The 26,632-nt window shown below is 36.5% G+C and overlaps 1 protein-coding gene and 2 long non-coding RNA genes across 3 annotated transcripts; all 3 read left to right on the top strand.

Moving 5' to 3' along the window:
• The first annotated feature begins 11,087 nt into the window (after positions 1 to 11,087).
• On the top strand, positions 11,088 to 14,717 carry LOC113698457 (uncharacterized). Its single transcript, XM_027218279.2, has 3 exons — positions 11,088 to 12,585; positions 12,676 to 12,783; positions 13,678 to 14,717. Exons 1-3 carry the CDS (start codon positions 11,876 to 11,878, stop codon positions 14,222 to 14,224), a joined length of 1,365 nt encoding a protein of 454 aa, XP_027074080.1. The 5' UTR covers positions 11,088 to 11,875; the 3' UTR covers positions 14,225 to 14,717.
• Positions 14,718 to 15,567: 850 nt separating this feature from the next.
• On the top strand, positions 15,568 to 19,398 carry LOC140010256 (uncharacterized). Its single transcript, XR_011817558.1, has 3 exons — positions 15,568 to 15,796; positions 17,958 to 18,038; positions 19,215 to 19,398. It is a non-coding gene; the product is annotated as an uncharacterized lncRNA (long non-coding RNA).
• A 2,913-nt stretch (positions 19,399 to 22,311) lies between these two features.
• Positions 22,312 to 26,142, top strand: LOC140010235 (uncharacterized). Its single transcript, XR_011817531.1, has 3 exons — positions 22,312 to 22,540; positions 24,702 to 24,782; positions 25,959 to 26,142. It is a non-coding gene; the product is annotated as an uncharacterized lncRNA (long non-coding RNA).
• Positions 26,143 to 26,632: the final 490 nt, after the last annotated feature.

Genomic DNA, 26,632 nt, shown 5'->3' on the forward strand with positions numbered 1-26,632 from the left:
GTCATCAAACCTTCGCTCAAGTCTCGAGTACATCCGCCTAGCCTTCGATTGAAAATTTGGGCAGCATGCCCTTTGTATTTAGCTATTTTCCAGCCATTTATGACTTCATTATTTTCCTCAACTCAGACCAAATTCACATATAAACAATCTTAACACAATAGCCCTTCAATAGGCTCAATGTCATCCCAATACAAGGCAATTCTAGCAATGCAACTGGAAACTAATTTTAAAGACAAATAACGAAACAGCAGGTTTGACGTCTCTTGGCATTTCTGTTACAACCGAAGCTACGTTTATCGGATTGGGGTACACTTTATGTCGTTTCAAAGCCAAGATAGATAACTACATTTCCTATGAAGACATCAACACCCAATTCATTCATTTTAAAGGTCAAAATATGCAATCTCAGAGAAAACAAAAAAATAGTCCGTGAAATAGTGCATTCGGCAGTCAGCGGTAATTTTGTCATTTTACATGCTATAATACTCCGATTGAGTTGAAATTTTACAGACAGCTATATAACTCCATTCCCTACAAATTTCATGTTTTGACTTAGACCTGATTGGGCCTATAACATGGATGAATCATACAGGTCAGAAACAGGGCAGATTCCACTATCAATGCTGGAAATTTCTCTACTAAAGCTGGAAATTTCAACCAAAGCTGGAAAACCATATACCAAAGCTTAAAAGTTCACATCAAAGTTAAACCAGCTCATATCAAAACTATCAAGTTCATCTCATGGCTAGAAAATTCATATCAAGGCTAGAAATTACATGCTACCCTAGCCAAAACCATAAAATTTTTCATAACCATGCTTCTTTTTGCTTCAATCATAGCTTATCTTCAATGAATCTCAAGAGACAAATAGAAGAGATGTTTTCTAGAAACTTACCTCATACCCCAAGCAAACAAGAGTTTTATTCATCCAAAAACTCCACCAAAGTCTTCTCTTCAAGCTTAACTTAAGATTAATCGGTATGGATTTGGGTTTGTGTTTGGATTTTTCACAAATCAAGCAAGGAAATCCAGATGGAATTTTTCTTTCTTCCTCTTCTCTCTCTCTCAGCCAAGCTTGCAAGAAAATGAAATGGTTGGGTTCAATGTGTACAAGATGAAGACTAAGAAAGGCTTGGTCAAATGAAGACTAAGAAAGGCTTGGTCAAAACCTTGGATAGATTTTTTCCTCTTTATTTTTCCCCCTAGCTCACGGTTCTCTCTCTCTCCTACTCTTAAGTTTGTTTTGTTTGGTTTTAAGACATGAAAGATGAATTAAATGATAAGAAAGTTTTGGTCAAAAGTTTCACAAATGTTCAACACTTGGCACCACCAAATTTTCTCTTGTTTTTGTTTTCTTTTCCTCTTGTTTTTAGGTCAAATATTTCGGTTGCTTTAAGGGTTAATTAGGTGCTGATTAGCTAAAATAAAGCCAAAAGGATTAGGGCAAGAAAATAGTGGTCAAGTGGGGTGCTCAATCGGTAGCAAACGGTGCACATCGGTTCTAACCTATTTTCCTTAACTCACGCGTACTTGTGTTTTTACTTATGGTTCACTCACTTATTATTAACACTTCTAATCACACACTTTTCTTACCTAATACTCATTCTTATCCACCAAATTTAGTACACATAACTCACCAAGTAATCACACAGCCAAAATGCACCAAAAACACTCCAAAAACCATAGTATGCACGAAAAATCCTAACCTATGCCCTTCCTTTAGAAAAATCATAACTTGAGTTATAAATATCAAAATTTCATACAACTTGGGCTGTTAAAACATAAACTTCACATACTAATAATCTTTAGAAGACACCTCAAAGAGATTCAGTTCATAAGTTGGTCCAAATTGAGCCATAAGCTACTACAGCATTCCTATTGTTGTATAGGGCAGAATTTTCAGTCAAATTTTCCAATTTTTTAAAATTTATAGAGATTGAATCAAATCCTAAATTTTATACCGTAAGAAGCTCTATGAGTCTTGTTTCAAACGCAACAAACGGAACTCAATTCCGACTTTTCTATACAAAATTATAGCCAATTTCCCAAAACTGTGCAGAGCCTCCTGCGAACATTTCTAGATTTTCTACCAACTTCAAATTATGAAACTTTTCTTAACAAAATTCACTCTCTTGGCTCAAATTCAACCATTAAAACAACCAAGAATCTAAGGCAAGTAAGTTCAAATAAGAGCTATAAAAACAAGTAAAATTTTGGGGTCTCACACTCTCTCCCCTTAAAAGAATTTCGTCCTCGAAATTCCTACCATTGCTCACACAAGTTTAGGGTGTCACTTGAGAGTGATCATAACCTATCTCACACTAATTGTCGAGTATATATATCCCAATAATATGATCCATTTCAATAGAACTATCAAGCCTGTCCTTACTTACGAGTCACAAAATGGAACTCCTCACTCAAACCCAAGAATAGCCATACATAACACACATAATCAGATCCTTACAACGATTAAACTCCAAACAGGGACAACCATCAAATTTTCAAGTTAGCTATCCATTATAGAAACCCAAACCAAACATGTATGGAACTAGTCCATGACAACATTCATTAAGCCAATCTCCTCAATCAACTTTTCAGGTCAAATATAGGATCCTCCTAAACGTTCTTGGTGGCTAAGGACTCGACAAGACCGCTCATGGTTCTTATTTCTACTGTTTCCGTCCATTCCTACATTACAATCAAGCATCAAGAAGAAACTTAAGCAAATGAAGCAAGATTCATCACCTAACACTTCAAGGTTTCACACTTAAATACTCGCACTTAAGCCATCACAACTACACTCACTCAATCCGTCCAGGCTAATTCAAACCTAGGATCTGATACCATCTGTGACGACCCTACCTCCCCCTAGGGCGTACCCCAGAGTTTAGCGGACCGCCTGCCCAACTCTCGCCAGGACTCACTCACTCATTTCAAATAAAATAGGTTAGAACCTCAAGAGTAAAGGAAATAACAGTTCCCAAATATATCACAAGATGTAAGTTCTCAATACATTCAACCCTAATTGAACGACTAGTGTGAGTACAATTGCAAAATTTCTAAAAACTAGACAATGTTAGCCTGTACCAGTCTCACGCCTCGCTCATATCCCTTGTAAGGAAAAACAAATGGCGTGGAATGAGCTCAAAGCCCAGTGAGATTCCAAATAGCAAGTTGACTATTATTTAAAAGTACAAATATCAACGTAGCAAAATAGCAAGCCTAACAAGTTTATAAAAGTGAGCAATAACACTTTAAGTAGCAAATCTCAAAATGAGCGAGTGTAAAGTTTTTCAAAAGAAGCAATAACCCAATAAGTAATACTCATGTCAAAGTATATGGATATGGATGGCTCTCAAGAGCTAAATTCCCGTTGCTTCACCAGAGTTTGATCAAATAGTATTTGACACTCCGTCAACTTTCAAATAAAGTAACCAGTCCAGTAGAGCACCACTTAGTTACAATCTCCATCCACCATCCAAACCCCCTACTGGCCTCAAAATTCTCAATAAACACTGGTAGTAATACTCGAGCATACCGATTAGTCGAGAAGATAACACTCCACTCGACAACACTAGATACCCATTGTTCGTTATCTAATCGACCAAGCCCTTGCCGGCTCGACTCGATTAACTAACCAGTGAGGTTTTGGTTCCCAATTAGTCACTATAGTCGATGACCAATCGACTTAGTCAAGAGAAAAGTACGGAGACGGAAATGAGAGGCACCTCCCACTCGGATAGAGTGTGGTACATACTACCGCTCAAGACTTACAAGTCAAGTACAAGTATATCAAATCAATTACAACAATAAATGAGTACATATTACATTAGAGCAATTGCGATAAAGTACACCCTTGCCCGACCACCAATCACGTATTATTCGATCGTATTGGTCAAGTATAGAAAACAAGTGTCAAGTTCAATCAGGTATTTGGAAGCACTCACCAAAGATTTAGTGCTTGTCAAAAATCATGTTCAAGTGTAACTCCTTGGTCGGAGTCCAAATCTGCGATACAATATCATTTAAAAGCTTGAAATCAACTAGGGTTCGAAACTTAAGAGTTTCGCTTCAAGAAGATCAAGTAAATGAAAATTCATACTCACTTGTTTAGTGTTGCTAAAGAAGCAACTAAAACTTTGGAACTCACATTTGAGTTTAAAAGACGAGAAAAGTATATTTCGAGTGGTCACTACTTTCATTTTTTCAAGGGTACGAGTTTCGATCAAATTTCAGCTTATATACCTCTATGAAAGAAGACTCGAATACCCTAGACAATTCAATTTCAATTCGTCCTCAACCTCAAGTCTCGAGTACATCTGCCTAGCCTTCGATTGAAAATTTGGGCTGTATGTCCTTTGTATTTAGCTATTTTCCAACCATTTATGACTTCATTATTTTCCTCAACTCAGTCCAAATTCACATATAAACAATCTTAACACAATAGCCCTTCAATAGGCTCAATGTCATCCCAATACAAGGCAATTCTACCAATGCAATCGGAAACTAATTTTAAAGACAAATAACGAAACAGCAGGTTTGACGTCTCTTGGCGTTTCGGTCACAATCGAAGCTACGCTTATCGGATTGGAGTACACTTTATGTCGTTTTGAAACCAAGATAGATAACTATATTTCCTATGAAGACATCAACACCCAATTTGTTCATTTTCAAGGTCAAAATGTGCAATCTCAGAGAAAACAAAAAACTGTCCGCGAAACAGTGCATTTGGCAGTCAGCGGTAATTTTGTCATTTTACATGTTACAGTACTCCAATTGAGTTGAAATTTTACAGACTGCTATATAACTCCATTCCCTACAACTTTCATGTTTTGACCTAGACCTGATTTGGCCTCTAACATGGACGAATCATACAGGTCAGAAACAGGGCAAATTCCACTATCAATGCTGGAAATTTCTCTACTAAAGCTGGAAATTTCAACCAAAGCTGGAAAACCATATACCAAAGTTAAACCAACTCATATCAAAACTATCAAGTTCATCTCATGGCTGGAAAATTCATATCAAGGCTGGAAATTACATGGTACCCTAGCCAAAACCATAAAATCTTTCATAACCATGCTTCTTTTAGTTTCAATCATAACTTATCTTGAATGAATCTCAAGAGACAAATAAAAGAGATGTTTTCTAGAAACTTACCTCATACCCCAAGCAAACAAGAGTTTCATTCCTCCAAAAACTCCACCAAGGTCTTCTCTCCTAGCTTAACTTAAGATTAATCGGTATGGATTTGGGTTAGTGTTTGGATTTTCCACAAATCAAGCAAGAAAATCAAGATGAAAATTTTCTTTCTTCCTCTCCTTTCTCTCTCGGCCAAGCTTGCAAGAAAATGAAATGGTTGGGTTCAATGTGTACAAGATGAAGGCTAAGAAAGGCTTGGTCAAATGAAGACTAAGAAAGGCTTGGTCAAGACCTTGGATAGATTTTTTCCTCTTTGTTTTTCCCCCTAGCTCACGGTTCTCTCTCTCTCCTGCTCTTAAGTTTGTTTTGTTTGGTTTTAAGATATGAAAGATGAATTAAATGATAAGAAAGTTTTGGTCAAAAGTTTCACAAATGTTCAACACTTGGCACCACCAAATTTTCTCTTGTTTTTGGTTTCTTTTCCTCTTGTTTTTAGTTCAAATATTTCAGCTGCTTTAAGGGTTAATTAGGTGTTGATTAGCTGAAATAAAATCAAGAGGATTAGGGCAAGAAAGTACTGGTCAAGTGAGGTACTCAATCGGTAGCAAACAGTGCACGTCAGTTCAAGCCTATTTTCCTTAACTCACACGTACTTGTGTTTTTACTTGTGGTTCACTCACTTATTATTAACACTTCTAATCACACACTTTTCTTACCTAATACTCATTCTTATCTACCAAATTTAGTACACATACCTCACCAAGTGATCACACTACCAAAATGCACTAAAAACACACCAAAAACCCTAGTATGCACGAAAAACCCTAACCTATGCCCTTCCTTTAGAAAAATCATAACTTGAGTTATAAATATCAAAATTTCATACAACTTGGCCTGTTAAAAACTAGACTTCACATACTAATAATCTTTAGAAGACACCTCAAAGAGATTCAGTTTATAAGTTGGTCCAAATTGAGTCATAAGCTACTACAACATTCCTATTGTTACTTGTGCAGGGCAGAATTTTCAGTCAAATTTGCCAATTTTCTGGATTTTATAGAGATTGAATCAAACCCTAAATTTTATATCGTAAGAAGCCCTATGAGTCTAGTTTCAAACGCAACAAACGGAACTCAATTCCGACTTTCCTATATGAACTTATAGCTAATTTCCCAAAGCTACGTAGAGCCTCCTGCGAAAATTTTCAGATGTTCTACCAACTTGAGGTTATGAAACTTTTCTTAACAAAATTCACTCCCTTGGCTCAAATTTAACCATTAAAACAACCAAGAATATAAGGCAAGTAAGTTCAAATAAGAGCTATAAAGACAAGTAAAATTTTGGGGTCTCACAGTCTTGAAAAGCATGTTGAGCACTCACAAGCGGTTCTTGATGTACTTCGTCGAAAGAGGTTATACGCTAATCTCAAAAAGTATAATTTTTATACTAACCAACTTATATTTTTAGGATTTGTTATGAGTGAGCAGGGTATATAGGTTGATGAAAACAAGGTGAAATCAATCCAAGAGTGGCCTACACTAAAGACAATTGGAGAAGTTAAAAAATTCCATAGGTTAGCTAGTTTCTATCATCAATTTATCAAGGATTTTAGCACCATTGCAGCCCCATTAATAGCTGTAATTAAAAAGGATAAGTCGTTTAAGTGGGAACATGAGCAAGATAAGGCATTCCAATTGCTAAACCACAAACTCACACACACACCTTTATTTTCTTTACCTAATTTTGATAAGACTTTAAGATTTAGTATAATGTTTCAGGTGTAGGAATCAGTGCTGTTCCAATGTAAGATGGGAAGCACATTGCATACCTTACAAAATAGGTAAGACCAATGTTATAGCTAATGCATTGTCTCATAAGTATACTTTACTTACAGCTTTAAATGCTAAATTACTTGGTTTTGAGCTTATTAAAGAACTTTATTCTAATGATTCTGATTTTGAAAATATCTTTCATTCTTGTGGAAAATCTGCTCAAGGTAAGTTTTACATTCATGATGATTTCTTGTTTTACCTTGATAAGTTATGTGATCCTCATTGCTCTATTCGAGCCTTGTTGATTAAGGAATCACCATAGAGGAGGTCTTATGGGACACTTTTGTGTTACAAAGATATTTGCCATTTTACAAGAGCATTTTCATTGGCCGCACATGAAGAAGGATGTGGAATGTATGGTGGAGAGATGTGGAACTTGCCATCAAGCAAAATCAAAGGTTAACCCTTATGGTTTGTATACTCCTTTGCCTATACCTAATGAACCTTGGGTTGACTTGTCTATGAATTTTGTTTTAGATTTGCCTAGATCTAGGAAAGGTAATGATTTGATATTTGTTGTGGTAGATAAGTTTTCTAATATGGCACATTTTGTACCATGTCATAAAATTGATAGCGCATTTGATGTTGTTTATTTATTCTTCAGAGAAATTGTTCGTTTGTATGCTACGCCTAGAACTATAGTGTCTGATAGAGATGCCAAGTTTTTAAACTAATTTTTGAAGATCTTATGGGATAAGTTAGGCACTAAATTATTATTTTCTATTGCTAGCCACCCAAAAATTGATGGTCAAACTGAAGTCGTGAATCAGACTTTGTCTACTTTATTGCGAACTATAATTAAAAAGAATCTTACAACTTGGAAAAATTGTTTGCCACATGTAAAGTTGGTTTATAATCAAATTATGCAAAGTGTTATTCAATTTTCACCTTTTGAAATTGTGTATGGTTTTAATCCACTCACTCCTTTGGATTTGTTGCCTTCGCCTTTGCTTGAAAGAGTTAACTTGGATGGTAAGAAAAAGGTTAATTTTGTACGAAAATTGCATGAGCAAGTTTGTTTAAACATTGAGGAAAAAACTGCTCAATATGTTAAGCATGTCAATAAAGGGTGTCGATAAATGGTTTTTGAACTAGGTGATTGCATTTGGTTGCGTCTTCGCAAGAATAGATTCCAGCACAACATTGCAGCAAGTTGCCACGAAGGAGTGATGTTTCTTTTCAAATTGTGGAGCGAGTGAATGACAATACTTACAAGCTTGATCTACCAAGCGAGTATAATGTTAGTGCTACTTTTAATGTGGCTGATTTAAGTCCTTTTCTTGCAGATGATGAACGTGATTTGAGGGCAAATCCTTCTCAAGACGAGGGGAATGATGTGGTTGATGAAATTGTTATTCTGAACTTAGGTGTTGAGTCAGTAAAAGTTCCAATGGGTCTGGTTTCGTGTGCGAGAGCCAGGAAGTTTAAAGAGTCACTTCAAACCTCGATTCATGCCTTTCAAGATTAAGTTGGACCATACAAACACATAGAAGGAGTTGGAATTGAGAAGTTGGAGTTTAGCCCGGTGATTCAAGCAGGAAAATAGGAACCGTGACGGATCCATAATCGAATCCATATGTGGATCCGGTCCAATGCTTCATTTCATCTTTGTTTGTTCTTGTCTCACATTCTACCTCAAATGCGTGTGAAAATCCAGCCAGGAATCCATGCATGGATTCTGAACGGATCAATTTTAGGGCTTTTTTCTAAACAGATCAATTTTAGGGCTTTTATTATTTTTGCATATTTTGTTAGGTTATTACTTAATTACTTAATTGTTGGTTATTAAAAATAAATGGCAAGGTAAATTAGCTATTTGTGCCATCAAATTAGTTGTTTAATTGCAATCAGTATTTGGATTAATTTAGGATTTTGGCTATAAATAGCCCTACTTTTACATTGTAATGTTAGACAATTTTCCAACAAATAATATTGAGAGAAAGTTGCCTTTGGCTTCTTTGTGAGTTTCTTTGAATTCCTTAGTGTTGTTCCTAAGGCGTTCTTTGACTTATTAGTCAAGAACCGCACTTGATTGTGACGTCATTCTACCTACTTTCGTTGTCCAAACTTGAGTACGATTAATCAAGATTCTTTGAGGCTTGTCAAGTTATGGGTTGCGTCTGAAATAGGGTGTAGATCGTATCAACAGTTTAATATAAATATCTAAAAAAACACACCATCCAAACGAGGACAGTATTACAAATCATACAATGGGGAGTCTTGATTGTGCTATGCACAGCTACTGTTCAAGTAATTGGTTTTCAATTTGTTTTCCAAATCATCTTAATGTTAGGCAATTAAATTTTTGATGAATATAATATTCCAAAATGAAAAGGTAGAAAGATCACTCTCCTCTCTTTATAGTAAAACTTCTCTTCCATCTTCCCTTTTCAAATTGCCAAATCCCCAAATCCAACCTCAGTATTTAATGAAAATATAATCCAAAAAAAGAAAAAAAATCTCACGAGAAATTATTTGAAAACAATAGCTATGGGACTTTTGATGGGAAAGATTAGTCAACTTGGTTGAGAATGAAGAGAAGGTACGGAGGGAGAGAAGCATCCGTTCTTGTTTTGGCGAGTTTTGTGCTCTATTGCAATGTTTTAAAAACAGGACCGTTAATTGAACCGGCGAAGTGAAAGGGTCGAGGTTCAACCGGTCGGACCGGTTCAACCTCGGTTCAATGATTTTTTTAAAAAATTATTTATATAAATATATATATGTACAAAATAAGACATGTAATGGATTAATTTAATACTTTATATGATGAAAGGTTTACTATTTTTTAATAACTTGGATTTTTTAAAAATAAATTTTTTAAATTATAAGTTAAAACAAATAAATTTCATCTCAATTTCAATTATATCTAAATCCAACCCAAAAATATCACAATATTTTGAAATTATACAAAATTCACGTCTATGAGAATTTAGATGTTGTGAATTTAAATTTTAATTTACGTTTTAGAGATTGCAATTTAAAAAAGGAAGTTTGGAATTCGAAGGAAGTTAAGAAAATCGAAAATAGAAATGTAAACTTGATAAGAAACAAAAAATGAGATAAAAGTGAGTGGTTGTAACATTAAATAATTTGGGTTAAAAAAATAATTCTTTTTTAACTTTTTTCAATTTAATGGACAAAAACAAAATTAAAAGATGGAAAAAAACATCAATAAATTAAAAATAAAGAGGTTTGATTAAAAAGGGAGTGACAAAAAAAAAGATGAGAGAGAGAGAGAGAGAGAGAGAGAGAGAGAGAGAGTTGAAAATGAAAAAGAAAGAGTCATGAGAGAATGAGATTTTGTAAAAAAAATGAAAAAAAGAAATATGAGTGTTTGCTTTATATAAATAAGTTATCAAAAAAAACTAATAAGATGTGATGGTGCAATGGTTAATATATTGGTCTTCTATTACAAAGGTCTTGAGTTCGAATCTTGATAGTTGCATTTTGCAAAAAAAAGAAAAAAAAAAGGAAGGTTGAAAACCGGTTCAATAGCGGTTCAACCGCGATTTTTACAGTTCGACCGATTCTTAACCAATTTTCTGGCAAAGTCAACTATGGCATTGAACCGGACCGGTGCCATGGCCGGTTCGTGGTTCAACGGGTCGAACTGGCCGATCCGATCCGGTTTTCAAAACATTGCTCTATTGGTGATGGGTAGCATTGGATGATCGATGTGCTTGAATTAAAAAAAATTTAAACTTAACTAGGAGTTTTAGACCCTATTTGATAATTCAATTTAGCAATTAAATTTAATGACTTTAGAGCTTCATATGTTCAGACGCATTTGATAACTAGAACATCTGAATTAATAATTAAGTGGTACTAGGCAAAATTTGTTTCAAAAAATAAGTGATAAATTATTCACTTATCATTTAACATGATATACATTCAAATATATCAAATTTGATATTTAACAATTTTATCACTTAACGGATTTAAATTTCAAATTTCAGTTACGTACGCACTTTTAAACGTAAGAGAAGATAGATTTGAAATCTTTGTTACAAATATCCATATTGCATAGCTTCTTAAAATAACAAGTGTCTCTCTTCTCAAAATGACAAGTGTTCCACTAAAAGAGAAATTTTAAAACTTGGATTCTTTGCTTAAAAAAAAAAAACTTGGATTCTTGATGCATCCCGGGCAAATTCATGCATTCGACTGGCCAATGAATATGGACCCGCTTACATTTAACTTTTTGTGGAACCGTAACACTAGTTTCAGGGTCATCCAACTTTCTCAATTCGCAGCACCTTCTTCCTCGTTTCTATCCGCCAACTTTTTCCTTGAATTTCCGCGTCCTACATCAGAAAACCTCGGGAAATTATCTATTTATATATTTTAAAAGTATACGCGGATTTCATAGCCATATACGCAGGCAGTTAGTTGAATGGGTCGAGTTCAATCAGTTCAATTGTCTCCTTGATGCTTACCATTTAACAAGGATCAACAGCCGTAGTGGAGTTGTTCAAAGCTTCTTGTGCACACAAAGTGCTTGTTGTAATGCCTCAAAAAATCTTAGCCCTTGTGACTTCTTGATTTCGGTACACAAATTCTCGCTTCTCGTCATTCTGCTTAAACTGCTACTCAACTTCTAAAAATCTGTTAACTTCTTGATTTTATGCCAAAATTTCGCCTGATGTTATTCTGCTTAAACAGCTTGTCAGCTTCTAAAAAAGTCGGTATGTTGAACCTCGGAAGGCACTTCGCACACGTGCTTGTTTTGTAATGGCCCTAGAACTTGGGCAGTACCCCAATTTCCTCATTCTTTAGCTTTCCTTCTGGTAGCGTTTTTGTTTCCCATTGTACCACTAATTGCGTGATTTAAAGCTGTTTAAATTGCTTCTCAAGATCATCAACTAAGATATATAGTACTTGTAAGGGATTAAGAATCAAGTATGACTGTAATTTACGACAACTGGGAAAGGCTGGTAAGAGCCACGCTCCGCAGAGAGGATCTCCGACTTAGTGGCCAAAGGACCCCCAGCAGTGTTTCTTCAGTATCAGGATCGTCGTCTTTCAATTTTGGTTTTTCCTCCAGCCCAGTTTCATCTTTTAATATCCTGAGTTTATTAGTTGGGGACTCATTTTCGTATGATCAAATTCTCCAAGCAACAAATAGGTTGGATGACTCCAATCTTATCAAGCTTGGCAGCCATGGGAAATTCATATATGGTGTCCTAGAAGATGGGACGCAAATTCTTGTTAAGAAAATTGATCTGTCTGATAAGACAGAATCATGTTTCATGTCAGAATTGGAAAATTTTGGCAAGGTTTGTCATTCTTCATTTACCCTTTTGGGGCATTGCTTGGAGAATGGGAAAGACAAGTTTCTTGTGTACAAATATCTACCTCATCGAGGCCTGTCAAGATCTTTGTATAGGAAAATTGATCTGAATGACAGAATCCATCTGCCACCGCTAGACTGGAAAAGAAGGTTGATGGTTGCAGTGAATACCTTGCAAAAGAAAATTGTATCAAATACTGATAAGCATTCACCGATGTTAGATAGTAAAGTTAAATGGAAGATTGTAGTGAAAATATCAAGTGGAGCTGCTGAGGGTCTATATAATGCACATCATGTATTTGTTCCACATTTTTTTGATGGGTACTGGTTGACTTGCTTATTGCAGATTTCTCTTCTTTTGCTTGAGATGTCATGCTTCTTTTTTTCTAATATTAATCCTTAATCTTGCAGCTCAGTTTTGGATAGTAACTACGAGGTGCAGTTGGGAAGGCATAGTGACATCCATACTGAAGTAAATGACAGTTGGAATCGGATTGCCATGTTGCAGCAATTGCCTAAGTACGTTTTCAGTTGAATGTTGTGATACTTATAACCAAACTTTTGGAGTAAATAGATTTAACAATCTGGTATTAGGTTCTGCAGACTTGATACAGGAAATTAAAGATATGAAAAAACTTAGATCAAAACTTAATCGCTAGAACTAGACCTTAGTTTCTATCACATAGTTTACTCTGAGGAAATTTGGGATTTTGATTGCCTAGAATTCAAAATTTATTGACACTGTTAAGCTGATCTTCAAATTTTGTTTGAGTTTACAGCATTTCACGTTCAAAGTTTTATAATACAGGCTACTTTTCATATTGCTTTTTAAATCCCAAACTATTACCAAGTATACAATTTTGTTCAAAGTTTTATAATACAGGCTTCTTTTTGTATTGCTTTTTAAATCCCAATCTATTACCTAGTATACAATTTTCATCAGCGTGATAGATTAGTAGTCCAACTCTGAAAGTGCCTCATCTTTATCAACTGGTTAATCAAAACAGTACCATGAGCTGAACATGAATTCCCTTCTTTTGCTTCCCACATGTGAATCATTACATATTCATCTGTAAGGAACACTTTCAACAGAAACCTTTTGACCCTTCCGCCCTTTCATCACCCCTGCTTGAAAAAAGAATAAAATAACGAAATCAAAAGAAAACAGTACCAGTGTTTGCTTGATTTCTCAATGTCCAGTATTGGATGCTTCTTACAAAAATCACTAGGAATTTTTTTGCCTGACAATGCATAGAGTATGAGACAAGTAATTACCTGCACAGTTACAAAAGCTGACTTCTATACTACTGTTTGTTCTTGAAGTCCATTTTCTATCCACTTTTTCTTAAGTTTTGGTTGTACAAAACATTGATAACTTTTTTTTTTAAATAACGAAATTTAATTCACATGCAGGTATCAAATCATCAGATTACATGAAAGAAATTTTGGAGAAAATTCCAAGTGGTTGGAGATTGTTGAAGAGGTCGATCTTGTCTTATTTTCTGTTTCTTTGACGGATTATGATGAATTCTATGTTGACAGCGAGGGATGTCGCATAAACAAGATGTTGGCTAGCAGGAAGCTAATGGAGAATGTAGTTACTCATCCAACCTTTGCAAATAAAAACTTCCTTTTAGTACTTGACAAGTTTGACTTGTTTGAGAAAAAAGTTGGACAGGCTCCTCTGACACGATGTGACTGGTTTCAAGATTTTAATATAGAGGTTCTTCCATGTAGTTCCGCGTCTGTGGGTCAATATGCTTTTCACTACATTGCAGTAAAATTTAAACGGTTGTTCGATTCCATCACCACTGGGAAGCTGTATGTTTCACCAGTTACTGTACTAGGGGCTGATAGTGTGGAAGAAGCTCTCAAATATGGTAGGGAAATCATAAAGTGGGAAGAAGAGAAATTTACCGTCGACTATAGTGATGATGAATGGTCTTCTTCAAGCTTTTAGTCTAGCACAGCTCCATAAATTATGTGTGGCACATCCCTGTAATAGGAGGTCTCTCTGCTTTGCCAATGTTGATGGTCATCTTCCTTAATACGTGAAATGAAGGTACATGAAACACTATAGGCGAAATATAAGTTAACAAGCTCGCACTTCAACTTATATTTTCTGGCATCCACTATGCCTTCTGTAGGTAGAGTGCAATTGATACCTCCAAGTCCAAGAAAAGGTTAAATCCTGACTCTGCCGGCGGCCCTTTTGGATGCCCTGGCTGGTGCGAGAAAAGGGAGCTTGAGTTCAGGTCATTTGAAAGTTTTGTCTGAAACATTTGTATCACTGTGTAACTTTGGTCTATGAGGGATGGTATGGACGTCACTTTAGCACGGATATTGGGACAAATCCTACTTCTTGATGTGATCTCTTGTGGTCCAATTGCTTTTATTGTATTTATTCTGATTTTGTTTCTCCTATAAACTTGGGGGAACAGCCTTCAATCTTTTATTCTGAAAAGAGAAACAAAAATCAAACTCTTTTATTTTATTTATTTTTCTTGAAATCCAATTTTTCGTTTTAACACACCTTGAAAGAGTCCTCCCCTATACCCCCCCCCGGGGCGGGGGCACCACTGGTGGCTTTAGCCATCTTTGCAAACACATACCAAACTATAAAAAATTTAACCAGAATACAATATCAAACAGCCGGATTAATTTATGGGTTTCATCAATGGATTAGTGTGAGGACTCGCAAAATTTACTTATTTAATCTCCTATTTCTAGCTTATTTAATTATTTATTTGGCCTTTTGCTCCGAATATTATTTTCTAAGTTCTTGAGATCTAATTACATGAAAATATAGTTTCATTATATTTTTAAAATGACTTGTTTCAAAAATTAATTTTCGGAAGCTCGTTTTGTAAAAATAGTGAACACGTCTTTGGAAATCTTGATCGATTGAGAGTACAATAGGTTTGAAATATTGGAGACATGTACAATGGACCTAAAATAGGCATTTTAATGTTTAAATACTCAAGTGATGGTTAGTAGTACGGACGTTATAAGAATTTCTCGGAGGTTTCGCGTTATAGCGATAAAATTGACGGTACACGTTTCCACACGCGTGACTTTATTTGAGGGACTTTAGACCCTTATTTCGGGATAATTAAGAGTGAATATTATCTACATGAATATAAGTGCATTAGAGGTTTAGTGCACTAGTGAACCAAACGCGCGAGAAATCGAGCCGAAACGCGCCCAAACGCACCCAAACGCACCCTAGTGAGAGTTGACTTTGGGGATGATTTTTGCACCACACATTGTGTCTTCCTTAAGAAGCTAAATTTAGACCAAACACTCTCTCTCCTAGTCTCTCTCTTGGCCGAATTCTCTGCAGCAAAAACACAACACAAAGTTGCCATTTTCATCCTCAATTCTTGCACAAAAACTTCATGGATTCACACCAAATTTGAACTACACTTAGCTTGTCACGTGGAGAGATCATCTAGCTAGAAAAAGGAGGAGTTTCTCACGGTTTCTTGGAGCATCTTGAGGACCGAAATTTCTGGTTTAAAGCAACAAGGAGGTATAACCTCATCCTACACCTTAAGCTTGGTTTATGATGGTAGAAATGCATCCTTAAGCTATTGCATGTGTATGGGTATCTTGATATTGTTGGAAAAATGTGAAAGTGGGCTCTATGGATTCCCACACTTGGGTTGTTGCTGATTTGATGATTGATGGTGGATATATTGTTGGTTTAGTGGTTAAAATGATGGATTAATGGTGTGTAATTGACAGAAATTTCATTGGGTGCAAGAGGCAAAAGTTTCCGATTTTACCCCTGCCTTGTCCGACCACTTTTGTGCAAAATTTTGAAGTTCTAATGGCTTGATTATGTTGTTTACATGTTATTGTGAGTGTGTACAAAATTTCATTGAAAAATAACATGATTTGGTTGGTCAAATGAATTGATTTCGAAAGTTAGCAAATCTGGAAAATGATTCCCGTATTGACCAGGCAGTCATTTTGTATCGGCTATAACTCTTTACTCCGATGTCGAAATCAAGTGCCGTTTGCGGCATTGGAAACTAGACATTCCCAGCTTTCCATTGGTACTAAATTCGCGTTCTGGTTCCACTTGAGTGAGCCACACCATTCGTTTGAAAATCACTGCCCTGTTTCGTTGCTCTCCAGGAGACAGGACAGAAATTTCTTCTTGATGCTCAAAAACGAGCTGTTTGTGGATAGAATTTGGTAATGGTTTCTTCTGAGAAAATTCAGCTTTATGAGAGAGCTTTCTAACGCCATCAACCACGCTCAATTCCAAGTTGAATTGAGTGAGTTGTGGCCATATTTCGAAACTGATGCAGTGAGTAAAAATCCTCTTTTGACTAGTTAAATGGCCTAGCTTGATTTGGGACTTGTTGTTTTGGAAAATTTGATGTCCAACATCTACCAAACTTTATATTAGATGTTTCTTGGACTTTGTTTTACAAATAAACCAGATTTGGGTTGGTTGCTTTGGACAAAATATTTAAAAAGGAAAGAAGAGCTAGAAGACAGTTTTACCTTGGGAAATTTCCTGAACTTTGATGGTTTAGTTAACTACCTTCCCGTGTGAATTTTCAAATGAAATTTGGTAGAAGAGTAATCCTCATATGGAGGTTTAATTGTACAAAATTTGGTAATATTCTAAGACCATTTTGATATGCAAATGATGTCACAAAATTCGCTCATCGAATCTGGAAAACTTTTGTTTTCTCTTAGCCGAATGGCCAAATCTGATTTGGAGAGTTTTATTTCGAAAATTTGGATGTCAATGGTCTTTAAATTGCTCAGTGAATGTTTATGAACTCCTGGTTTCAATAATGGAGAGATTTGGAACTGATTTCATGGTACAAAAAGTTTGTAAACAAAAGAAAAGTGAGAAGGTAGTTTAGCCTTGAAACTCTTCATAAACTTTGGTTGTTTTAATGACTACCTTACCGTGTGAGTTTTTGTATGAAACTTGGTAGAAATGTTGTTCACATATGGAAGATTTAGTGTACCAAGTTTTATGTATTTCCACTGCCAACTTGATGACCAAATGATATTTCAAATCTAGTTTTAAACCTGGAAAATAGCCCAACAGTCTTAACTTTTTCAGCAACTTGGAGGTACTATATCTTGGTGCTCGAAACTCCGTTTCTCGTTCCGCTTGTTTTGTTATACTCTTGGATTGCAACACTAATTGATTTCCAAATTTCAAAGGTTAGTTCAAAACAAGTGAATTTTGCCGAATTTCTAAAGTTGGCCAAAAACCAACTTAAATCTGTCTTGGTAATTCAAGTTACCAACTTTGAGCCAAAATTTGAGTGCCTTTCACTTACATTCGTGGAAAAGTGTCTTCTAAGAACTTTTAGTACTTTGAAAGAGGATTCCAACAGTACCAAGTTTTCCAATTTTGGACTTGTGGAGAGTGAAATATGATTTTTCAAATATTACTTGTTAAATCTGGAATTTTTTAACTTAAAGGAAACTAAAGGTTTCAAACCCTCCATTTTCCTTCAATATCATTTGATCGTTTTACATTTGATTTTAAAGATGGAAATCAGATTTGTCTTGTATTTTAAAACCCACTTTTGAACCTCGAGTTACACGAACTCTTAGACTTGCCTCTGCGTTAATTTCTTAGATTGTACTAGTGTACAATTTTCCTCGATAATTAGAATGATTTTGAGTGGTAGTTGATTATTGTTGCTCAGGCACTCGAGGGAATCTCCCAGAGGAACTCGGAGCGGACACCTAAAACGCTTGTTTGAGAACTACTCGCTTGTTTTGACTAGGTGAGTGTTCCATATAGGAATACGTAATTGGAATAAGTCTATGACATGCTTAACCCATGGTCATTAAGTATTTACCACACTCATGCATATTTGAATAATGTATACTTGAATTGCTCGACATGAAACACCTGAAGTATGTATATTTGAACTATTGATATGAAATGCTTAAAGAGCATACTTATGTGATTACTTGAAATACTAGATATGAAATGTTTGGAGAGCATATTTACATGATGTGTTTAAATGATTAATTATGCTATGGAAGCATAAGTCGGTTGGAGTGAATCTCCTCGACTCTTACGTGGTGAAAGTGAAAAACGGCCAATGGCGGCCTATTGAAATGACATATGTCTACCAATTAACCGTAATTACTACCGTTAACCGTTTACCGTTTACCGTTTACCGTGTTTACTTACCGTTTTCTAATCTATGTGGTTACTTGCCTACTTGATTATCTGCTTACGTGATCACCAACTTACTTGATTACTTGACCACCTGATTACTTGATTATCATAAATTATATGCTCATATGAAGTGGGCCATGGTTTTAAGGCGAGTGTGTACTTTATCTCACTCGACCTCCAAACATGATAAATTTTTACTTTTGTCGAATTACTTTGTTACCTGTGCATGTTGTAAGTTATAAGCTGAACTTGGGCCCCGCCTCGGTTACTGACCTACTCGAGCCAGGACTGGGCTCGGTCGGGTAGGTTGGAACCCTGGACAACCGTTTCGGTATACTCGAGTATTACCACTGGAGGGATAAGGCGATGGCCAGACCGTACCGTGGGGATCGGAAGTCATAAGGTGCAGATGACCGACAGAGTTCCACTGGAACACCGTATCCTACCGTATATGTTTACCTTGTATCATGATAATTGTTTCATGCTAAAATGTCAACATGAAATCCTGAACTATGCCTGTGATATGCTCCATACCTGTTACCTGACCAATGTACTTATATCATGATACCTGTCTCATGATAAATGTCTCATACCATGATAAATATCTCAAATTACTCGTACAATGATTATCACCTCATGATAACACGCCATTGTGTAACATTGAACCATGCATATGATATGCCCAACTTACTTGATTTATTTGAACTGTTAGAGTGTCTTGGAACCTCACTGGGCTGTGTAGCTCATCCCACGTTGTGGTTTTCTTTTACAGGGTTCGAGACCAAGGGTGCTCGTGAGTAGTACTAGATTGTTTTCTTTTGAAAACTTTAAGTTATATTATAACGGATGGCTATTGTACCCTTTTCCGTTGGGTTGTATTTAAGCTTGGAAGCTGCATAATTGTAAGTGTGAGATATTTGGAGTACTTTAATTATGTATTGAAGTTACTTAAAGTATTTCGAGCTTTTGAATGATGGATTGTAGTGAGTCCTGGCGAGAGCTGGGCAGGCGTCCCGCGGATACCCTTTGGTTCGCCTTAGGGAGAAGTGGGGGCGCTACAATTGGTATCAGAGCTTAGGCTTCAGATTTTGTAGTGTATCCTAGGCTTAAATGTTTAGGATGCCGGACTGTGGGACTGTTCTGAAAGTTAAATGATTGCTTGTAGTGATGAAATTTAGAGCCACTTCACGTGGTCTCTACAAAGGAGCAAGATAGGGCCAAGTGGTGTTTGGTCCTTACTATGTGATTAAGTAAAGACTTAAGTGCCCTTCTAGAAATGTAAGTTGTGAATCATGAATGTTATAGGTTGTAAAACCTTTATCTTGATAATTGGAGAGAATTTGATATGTATGTTGGGTAGGAATCTTGAATGTGGTGATTTACTCTTGGGACCGGCCGGCTCGAGTTGTGAATTACCTTATTTCGGATTCTTGTGCCCGAGTACTTGAGAGTGGAAAGCAACCATAAGGACTTGATATCTCCATTTGTGGGGAATAAGAATGAATCGATATTTCATGTGAATGGTTACAGGAAACCAATAATTGTTTGGTTAAGATGGTACAATAATTAAGAGTGGAAGATGGAAAATATCGTAACCCAAAAGATCCTTGTGTTTGGATTGAAATCGAGCATGTTAGGGAACGAGAATCGTCTAGTTCCAATTAATCTAGTGAATCTCTACTGGTGATCTTTCATAGTGAGACGATGGGAGTAGAACTTAAGAGTTTGCGCCTTGGAGATGAATGTACTTGTGATAATCACTTGTTTATTTTTGTTATTGACTTTGACTTGGCATGAACTTTACTTGGCCATAATTTGTGTTATGATTTAATGAACTCTAGTTTGTGTTTACTTGCATAGTGATAATGTTATTTGTGAAAGTGTCTTCATCCTCTTTAAATGTTGCTACTGGTATATGAGTGTAGTTCAATTTTAACTAAGTGTGAGGGTTATGCATGTGCGTATAGATTAGTTGTGGACATGGAAACTAGAGGACAACGAAAGGGACGTCAACCTAGACAACCCCGAAATGAAAGAGTAGCTAATGGGTCCGACATCGATCAAAACGTTGAGCTAAGTGCTGGGAGAGGAAATGACCAGATAGGACAAGTTTTAACTCGCATGACGGATATCCTAGAGCTCTTGGTAGCTCAACAAGGTCAAGGTGTTGGACAAGGAAACCAACGTGGAAACCAAGAGATAGGGGAGGATCGAGCTTTAGAGCGGTTTCAGAAATTTTTCCCGCCCAAGTTTGCTGGAGGACCTGATCCAGAGGTGGCTGAGAATTGGTTAGAGAATATAAGAAATATATTCGATGCCTTGGATTACACAGAGGAGAGACAAGTCACATTTGCTGTATTTCAACTTGAAGGAGCAGCCCGAGCATGGTGGAATGTTATAAGAAACAAGTGGGAAAGAGATCAAACTCCGAGAATTTGGATAAACTTCGTGCGTGAATTTAATGAGAAATTTCTTCCTCCACTTGTCCAAGAAAAGAGAGAAGATGATTTTATAAAGCTTCGTCAAGGAACTTTAAGCGTAGCTGAGTATGAAACACGCTTTACGAAGTTATCTACATATGCCCCAGAATTGGTGGCTACTGAACGGAAGAGAATAAGACGGTTTATCCAAGGATTAGATTTGGAAATCCAAGATACCCTTGCCGCAGCACAGGTTGAAACATTTAGTGACGCTCTTGAAAAAGCGCAAAGGGTAGAAAGTACAAAATCTCAACTGAGAGCTTTTCAAGCAAGGAAAAGAGATGCATCTGATAGTACACCAGGAGGAAATGAACCACCACCCAAAGTTAGAAAAGGAGTGGATGGAGTAGGACTATCACTTCCTGCACCACTCATGATAAAAGAACCAAAAGGAACTATGTCACGAGGGACTTCAGTAGGACAAACACGACCAAAGAAAACCTCGCAAGTAAGTCAGGTCGCAACACCTCGTCCGACTTGTGGATATTGTGGAAGGACGAATCACACTGAAGAAAACTGTTGGCTAAAGGGACAAAAGTGTATGGGGTGTGGAAGTACCAACCATAAAGTTCATGACTGTCCAAGGAGGTATCCGCGAGAAACTACTGCTCAACAAGGAAATGGAACTGTTCCTCGACAAGTCAATGGAAGGAGAAACCGACCAGTGACATCTGAAAGAACGCATGACATGAACACACCACGCGGTTCAGAGTTGTCCGAGATTACAGAAGGTATGAATTTCGAGGACGAAATTCTTTTAAGGAGGGGAGGTTGTGAGGACTCGCAAAATTTACTTATTTAATCTCCTATTTCTAGCTTATTTAATTATTTATTTGGCCTTTTGCTCCGAATATTATTTTCTAAGTTCTTGAGATCTAATTACATGAAAATATAGTTTCATTATATTTTTAAAATGACTTGTTTCAAAAATTAATTTTCGGAAGCTCGTTTTGTAAAAATAGTGAACACGTCTTTGGAAATCTTGATCGATTGAGAGTACAATAGGTTTGAAATATTGGAGACATGTACAATGGACCTAAAATAGGCATTTTAATGTTTAAATACTCAAGTGATGGTTAGTAGTACGGACGTTATAAGAATTTCTCGGAGGTTTCGCGTTATAGCGATAAAATTGACGGTACACGTTTCCACACGCGTGACTTTATTTGAGGGACTTTAGACCCTTATTTCGGGATAATTAAGAGTGAATATTATCTACATGAATATAAGTGCATTAGAGGTTTAGTGCACTAGTGAACCAAACGCGCGAGAAATCGAGCCGAAACGCGCCCAAACGCACCCAAACGCACCCTAGTGAGAGTTGACTTTGGGGATGATTTTTGCACCACACATTGTGTCTTCCTTAAGAAGCTAAATTTAGACCAAACACTCTCTCTCCTAGTCTCTCTCTTGGCCGAATTCTCTGCAGCAAAAACACAACACAAAGTTGCCATTTTCATCCTCAATTCTTGCACAAAAACTTCATGGATTCACACCAAATTTGAACTACACTTAGCTTGTCACGTGGAGAGATCATCTAGCTAGAAAAAGGAGGAGTTTCTCACGGTTTCTTGGAGCATCTTGAGGACCGAAATTTCTGGTTTAAAGCAACAAGGAGGTATAACCTCATCCTACACCTTAAGCTTGGTTTATGATGGTAGAAATGCATCCTTAAGCTATTGCATGTGTATGGGTATCTTGATATTGTTGGAAAAATGTGAAAGTGGGCTCTATGGATTCCCACACTTGGGTTGTTGCTGATTTGATGATTGATGGTGGATATATTGTTGGTTTAGTGGTTAAAATGATGGATTAATGGTGTGTAATTGACAGAAATTTCATTGGGTGCAAGAGGCAAAAGTTTCCGATTTTACCCCTGCCTTGTCCGACCACTTTTGTGCAAAATTTTGAAGTTCTAATGGCTTGATTATGTTGTTTACATGTTATTGTGAGTGTGTACAAAATTTCATTGAAAAATAACATGATTTGGTTGGTCAAATGAATTGATTTCGAAAGTTAGCAAATCTGGAAAATGATTCCCGTATTGACCAGGCAGTCATTTTGTATCGGCTATAACTCTTTACTCCGATGTCGAAATCAAGTGCCGTTTGCGGCATTGGAAACTAGACATTCCCAGCTTTCCATTGGTACTAAATTCGCGTTCTGGTTCCACTTGAGTGAGCCACACCATTCGTTTGAAAATCACTGCCCTGTTTCGTTGCTCTCCAGGAGACAGGACAGAAATTTCTTCTTGATGCTCAAAAACGAGCTGTTTGTGGATAGAATTTGGAAATGGTTTCTTCTGAGAAAATTCAGCTTTATGAGAGAGCTTTCTAACGCCATCAACTACGCTCAATTCCAAGTTGAATTGAGTGAGTTGTGGCCATATTTCGAAACTGATGCAGTGAGTAAAAATCCTCTTTTGACTAGTTAAATGGCCTAGCTTGATTTGGGACTTGTTGTTTTGGAAAATTTGATGTCCAACATCTACCAAACTTTATATTAGATGTTTCTTGGACTTTGTTTTACAAATAAACCAGATTTGGGTTGGTTGCTTTGGACAAAATATTTAAAAAGGAAAGAAGAGCTAGAAGACAGTTTTACCTTGGGAAATTTCCTGAACTTTGATGGTTTAGTTAACTACCTTCCCGTGTGAATTTTCAAATGAAATTTGGTAGAAGAGTAATCCTCATATGGAGGTTTAATTGTACAAAATTTGGTAATATTCTAAGACCATTTTGATATGCAAATGATGTCACAAAATTCGCTCATCGAATCTGGAAAACTTTTGTTTTCTCTTAGCCGAATGGCCAAATCTGATTTGGAGAGTTTTATTTCGAAAATTTGGATGTCAATGGTCTTTAAATTGCTCAGTGAATGTTTATGAACTCCTGGTTTCAATAATGGAGAGATTTGGAACTGATTTCATGGTACAAAAAGTTTGTAAACAAAAGAAAAGTGAGAAGGTAGTTTAGCCTTGAAACTCTTCATAAACTTTGGTTGTTTTAATGACTACCTTACCGTGTGAGTTTTTGTATGAAACTTGGTAGAAATGTTGTTCACATATGGAAGATTTAGTGTACCAAGTTTTATGTATTTCCACTGCCAACTTGATGACCAAATGATATTTCAAATCTAGTTTTAAACCTGGAAAATAGCCCAACAGTCTTAACTTTTTCAGCAACTTGGAGGTACTATATCTTGGTGCTCGAAACTCCGTTTCTCGTTCCGCTTGTTTTGTTATACTCTTGGATTGCAACACTAATTGATTTCCAAATTTCAAAGGTTAGTTCAAAACAAGTGAATTTTGCCGAATTTCTAAAGTTGGCCAAAAACCAACTTAAATCTGTCTTGGTAATTCAAGTTACCAACTTTGAGCCAAAATTTGAGTGCCTTTCACTTACATTCGTGGAAAAGTGTCTTCTAAGAACTTTTAGTACTTTGAAAGAGGATTCCAACAGTACCAAGTTTTCCAATTTTGGACTTGTGGAGAGTGAAATATGATTTTTCAAATATTACTTGTTAAATCTGGAATTTTTTAACTTAAAGGAAACTAAAGGTTTCAAACCCTCCATTTTCCTTCAATATCATTTGATCGTTTTACATTTGATTTTAAAGATGGAAATCAGATTTGTCTTGTATTTTAAAACCCACTTTTGAACCTCGAGTTACACGAACTCTTAGACTTGCCTCTGCGTTAATTTCTTAGATTGTACTAGTGTACAATTTTCCTCGATAATTAGAATGATTTTGAGTGGTAGTTGATTATTGTTGCTCAGGCACTCGAGGGAATCTCCCAGAGGAACTCGGAGCGGACACCTAAAACGCTTGTTTGAGAACTACTCGCTTGTTTTGACTAGGTGAGTGTTCCATATAGGAATACGTAATTGGAATAAGTCTATGACATGCTTAACCCATGGTCATTAAGTATTTACCACACTCATGCATATTTGAATAATGTATACTTGAATTGCTCGACATGAAACACCTGAAGTATGTATATTTGAACTATTGATATGAAATGCTTAAAGAGCATACTTATGTGATTACTTGAAATACTAGATATGAAATGTTTGGAGAGCATATTTACATGATGTGTTTAAATGATTAATTATGCTATGGAAGCATAAGTCGGTTGGAGTGAATCTCCTCGACTCTTACGTGGTGAAAGTGAAAAACGGCCAATGGCGGCCTATTGAAATGACATATGTCTACCAATTAACCGTAATTACTACCGTTAACCGTTTACCGTTTACCGTTTACCGTGTTTACTTACCGTTTTCTAATCTATGTGGTTACTTGCCTACTTGATTATCTGCTTACGTGATCACCAACTTACTTGATTACTTGACCACCTGATTACTTGATTATCATAAATTATATGCTCATATGAAGTGGGCCACGGTTTTAAGGCGAGTGTGTACTTTATCTCACTCGACCTCCAAACATGATAAATTTTTACTTTTGTCGAATTACTTTGTTACCTGTGCATGTTGTAAGCTATAAGCTGAACTTGGGCCCCGCCTCGGTTACTGACCTACTCGAGCCAGGACTGGGCTCGGTCGGGTAGGTTGGAACCCTGGACAACCGTTTCGGTATACTCGAGTATTACCACTGGAGGGATAAGGCGATGGCCAGACCGTACCGTGGGGATCGGAAGTCATAAGGTGCAGATGACCGACAGAGTTCCACTGGAACACCGTATCCTACCGTATATGTTTACCTTGTATCATGATAATTGTTTCATGCTAAAATGTCAACATGAAATCCTGAACTATGCCTGTGATATGCTCCATACCTGTTACCTGACCAATGTACTTATATCATGATACCTGTCTCATGATAAATGTCTCATACCATGATAAATATCTCAAATTACTCGTACAATGATTATCATCTCATGATAACACGCCATTGTGTAACATTGAACCATGCATATGATATGCCCAACTTACTTGATTTATTTGAACTGTTAGAGTGTCTTGGAACCTCACTGGGCTGTGTAGCTCATCCCACGTTGTGGTTTTCTTTTACAGGGTTCGAGACCAAGGGTGCTCGTGAGTAGTACTAGATTGTTTTCTTTTGAAAACTTTAAGTTATATTATAACGGATGGCTATTGTACCCTTTTCCGTTGGGTTGTATTTAAGCTTGGAAGCTGCATAATTGTAAGTGTGAGATATTTGGAGTACTTTAATTATGTATTGAAGTTACTTAAAGTATTTCGAGCTTTTGAATGATGGATTGTAGTGAGTCCTGGCGAGAGTTGGGCAGGCGTCCCGCGGATATCCTTTGGTTCGCCTTAGGGAGAAGTGGGGGCGCTACAGAGCCAAGACTAAAACTAATGTCATCTTTTCCTAGAAATGTGTGGTTTTGACTGGAAACACGGATTGGAGGAAAATTGCAGTAATGTTTGGTATGTATGTCAAATTGGTCCTTAATGTTTAAATTAAAACAGATTTGGTCCCCAAAGTTCTGGTTTTAGGCAAATTTAGGACATCACAATAACTAACTCGGGTTCTATATAGTTTAAGTAACCGATCTAACATGTTTTACTTTTCCATCTAACAAACACTGAACATGCAAATTTAATAGACATTATGGTAGAAAAAGTAGGAATGAACTTGAACTATAAACCATGTAGGTATTGTAGAAGAAAAACTAGAGATGGGAGAAATTTGAGTAGAGGAGTAATCAAAAGAAGAAGTGGAT

The sequence above is a fragment of the Coffea arabica genome, chromosome 7c (genome assembly GCF_036785885.1).
Source record: "Coffea arabica cultivar ET-39 chromosome 7c, Coffea Arabica ET-39 HiFi, whole genome shotgun sequence".
In the NCBI taxonomy this organism is placed as follows: domain Eukaryota; kingdom Viridiplantae; phylum Streptophyta; class Magnoliopsida; order Gentianales; family Rubiaceae; genus Coffea; species Coffea arabica.

What these genes read in the sequence shown, in the direction of transcription:
- LOC113698457 (XM_027218279.2), top strand. Translation starts at nt 11,876, where the DNA reads ATGACTGTAATTTACGACAACTGGGAAAGGCTGGTAAGAGCCACGCTC. An exon ending in GTTCCACATTTTTTTGATGG is followed by an intron (nt 12,586 to 12,675) that starts GTACTGGTTGAC and finishes TTAATCTTGCAG; the next exon opens with CTCAGTTTTGGATAGTAACT. An exon ending in ATGTTGCAGCAATTGCCTAA is followed by an intron (nt 12,784 to 13,677) that starts GTACGTTTTCAG and finishes ATTCACATGCAG; the next exon opens with GTATCAAATCATCAGATTAC.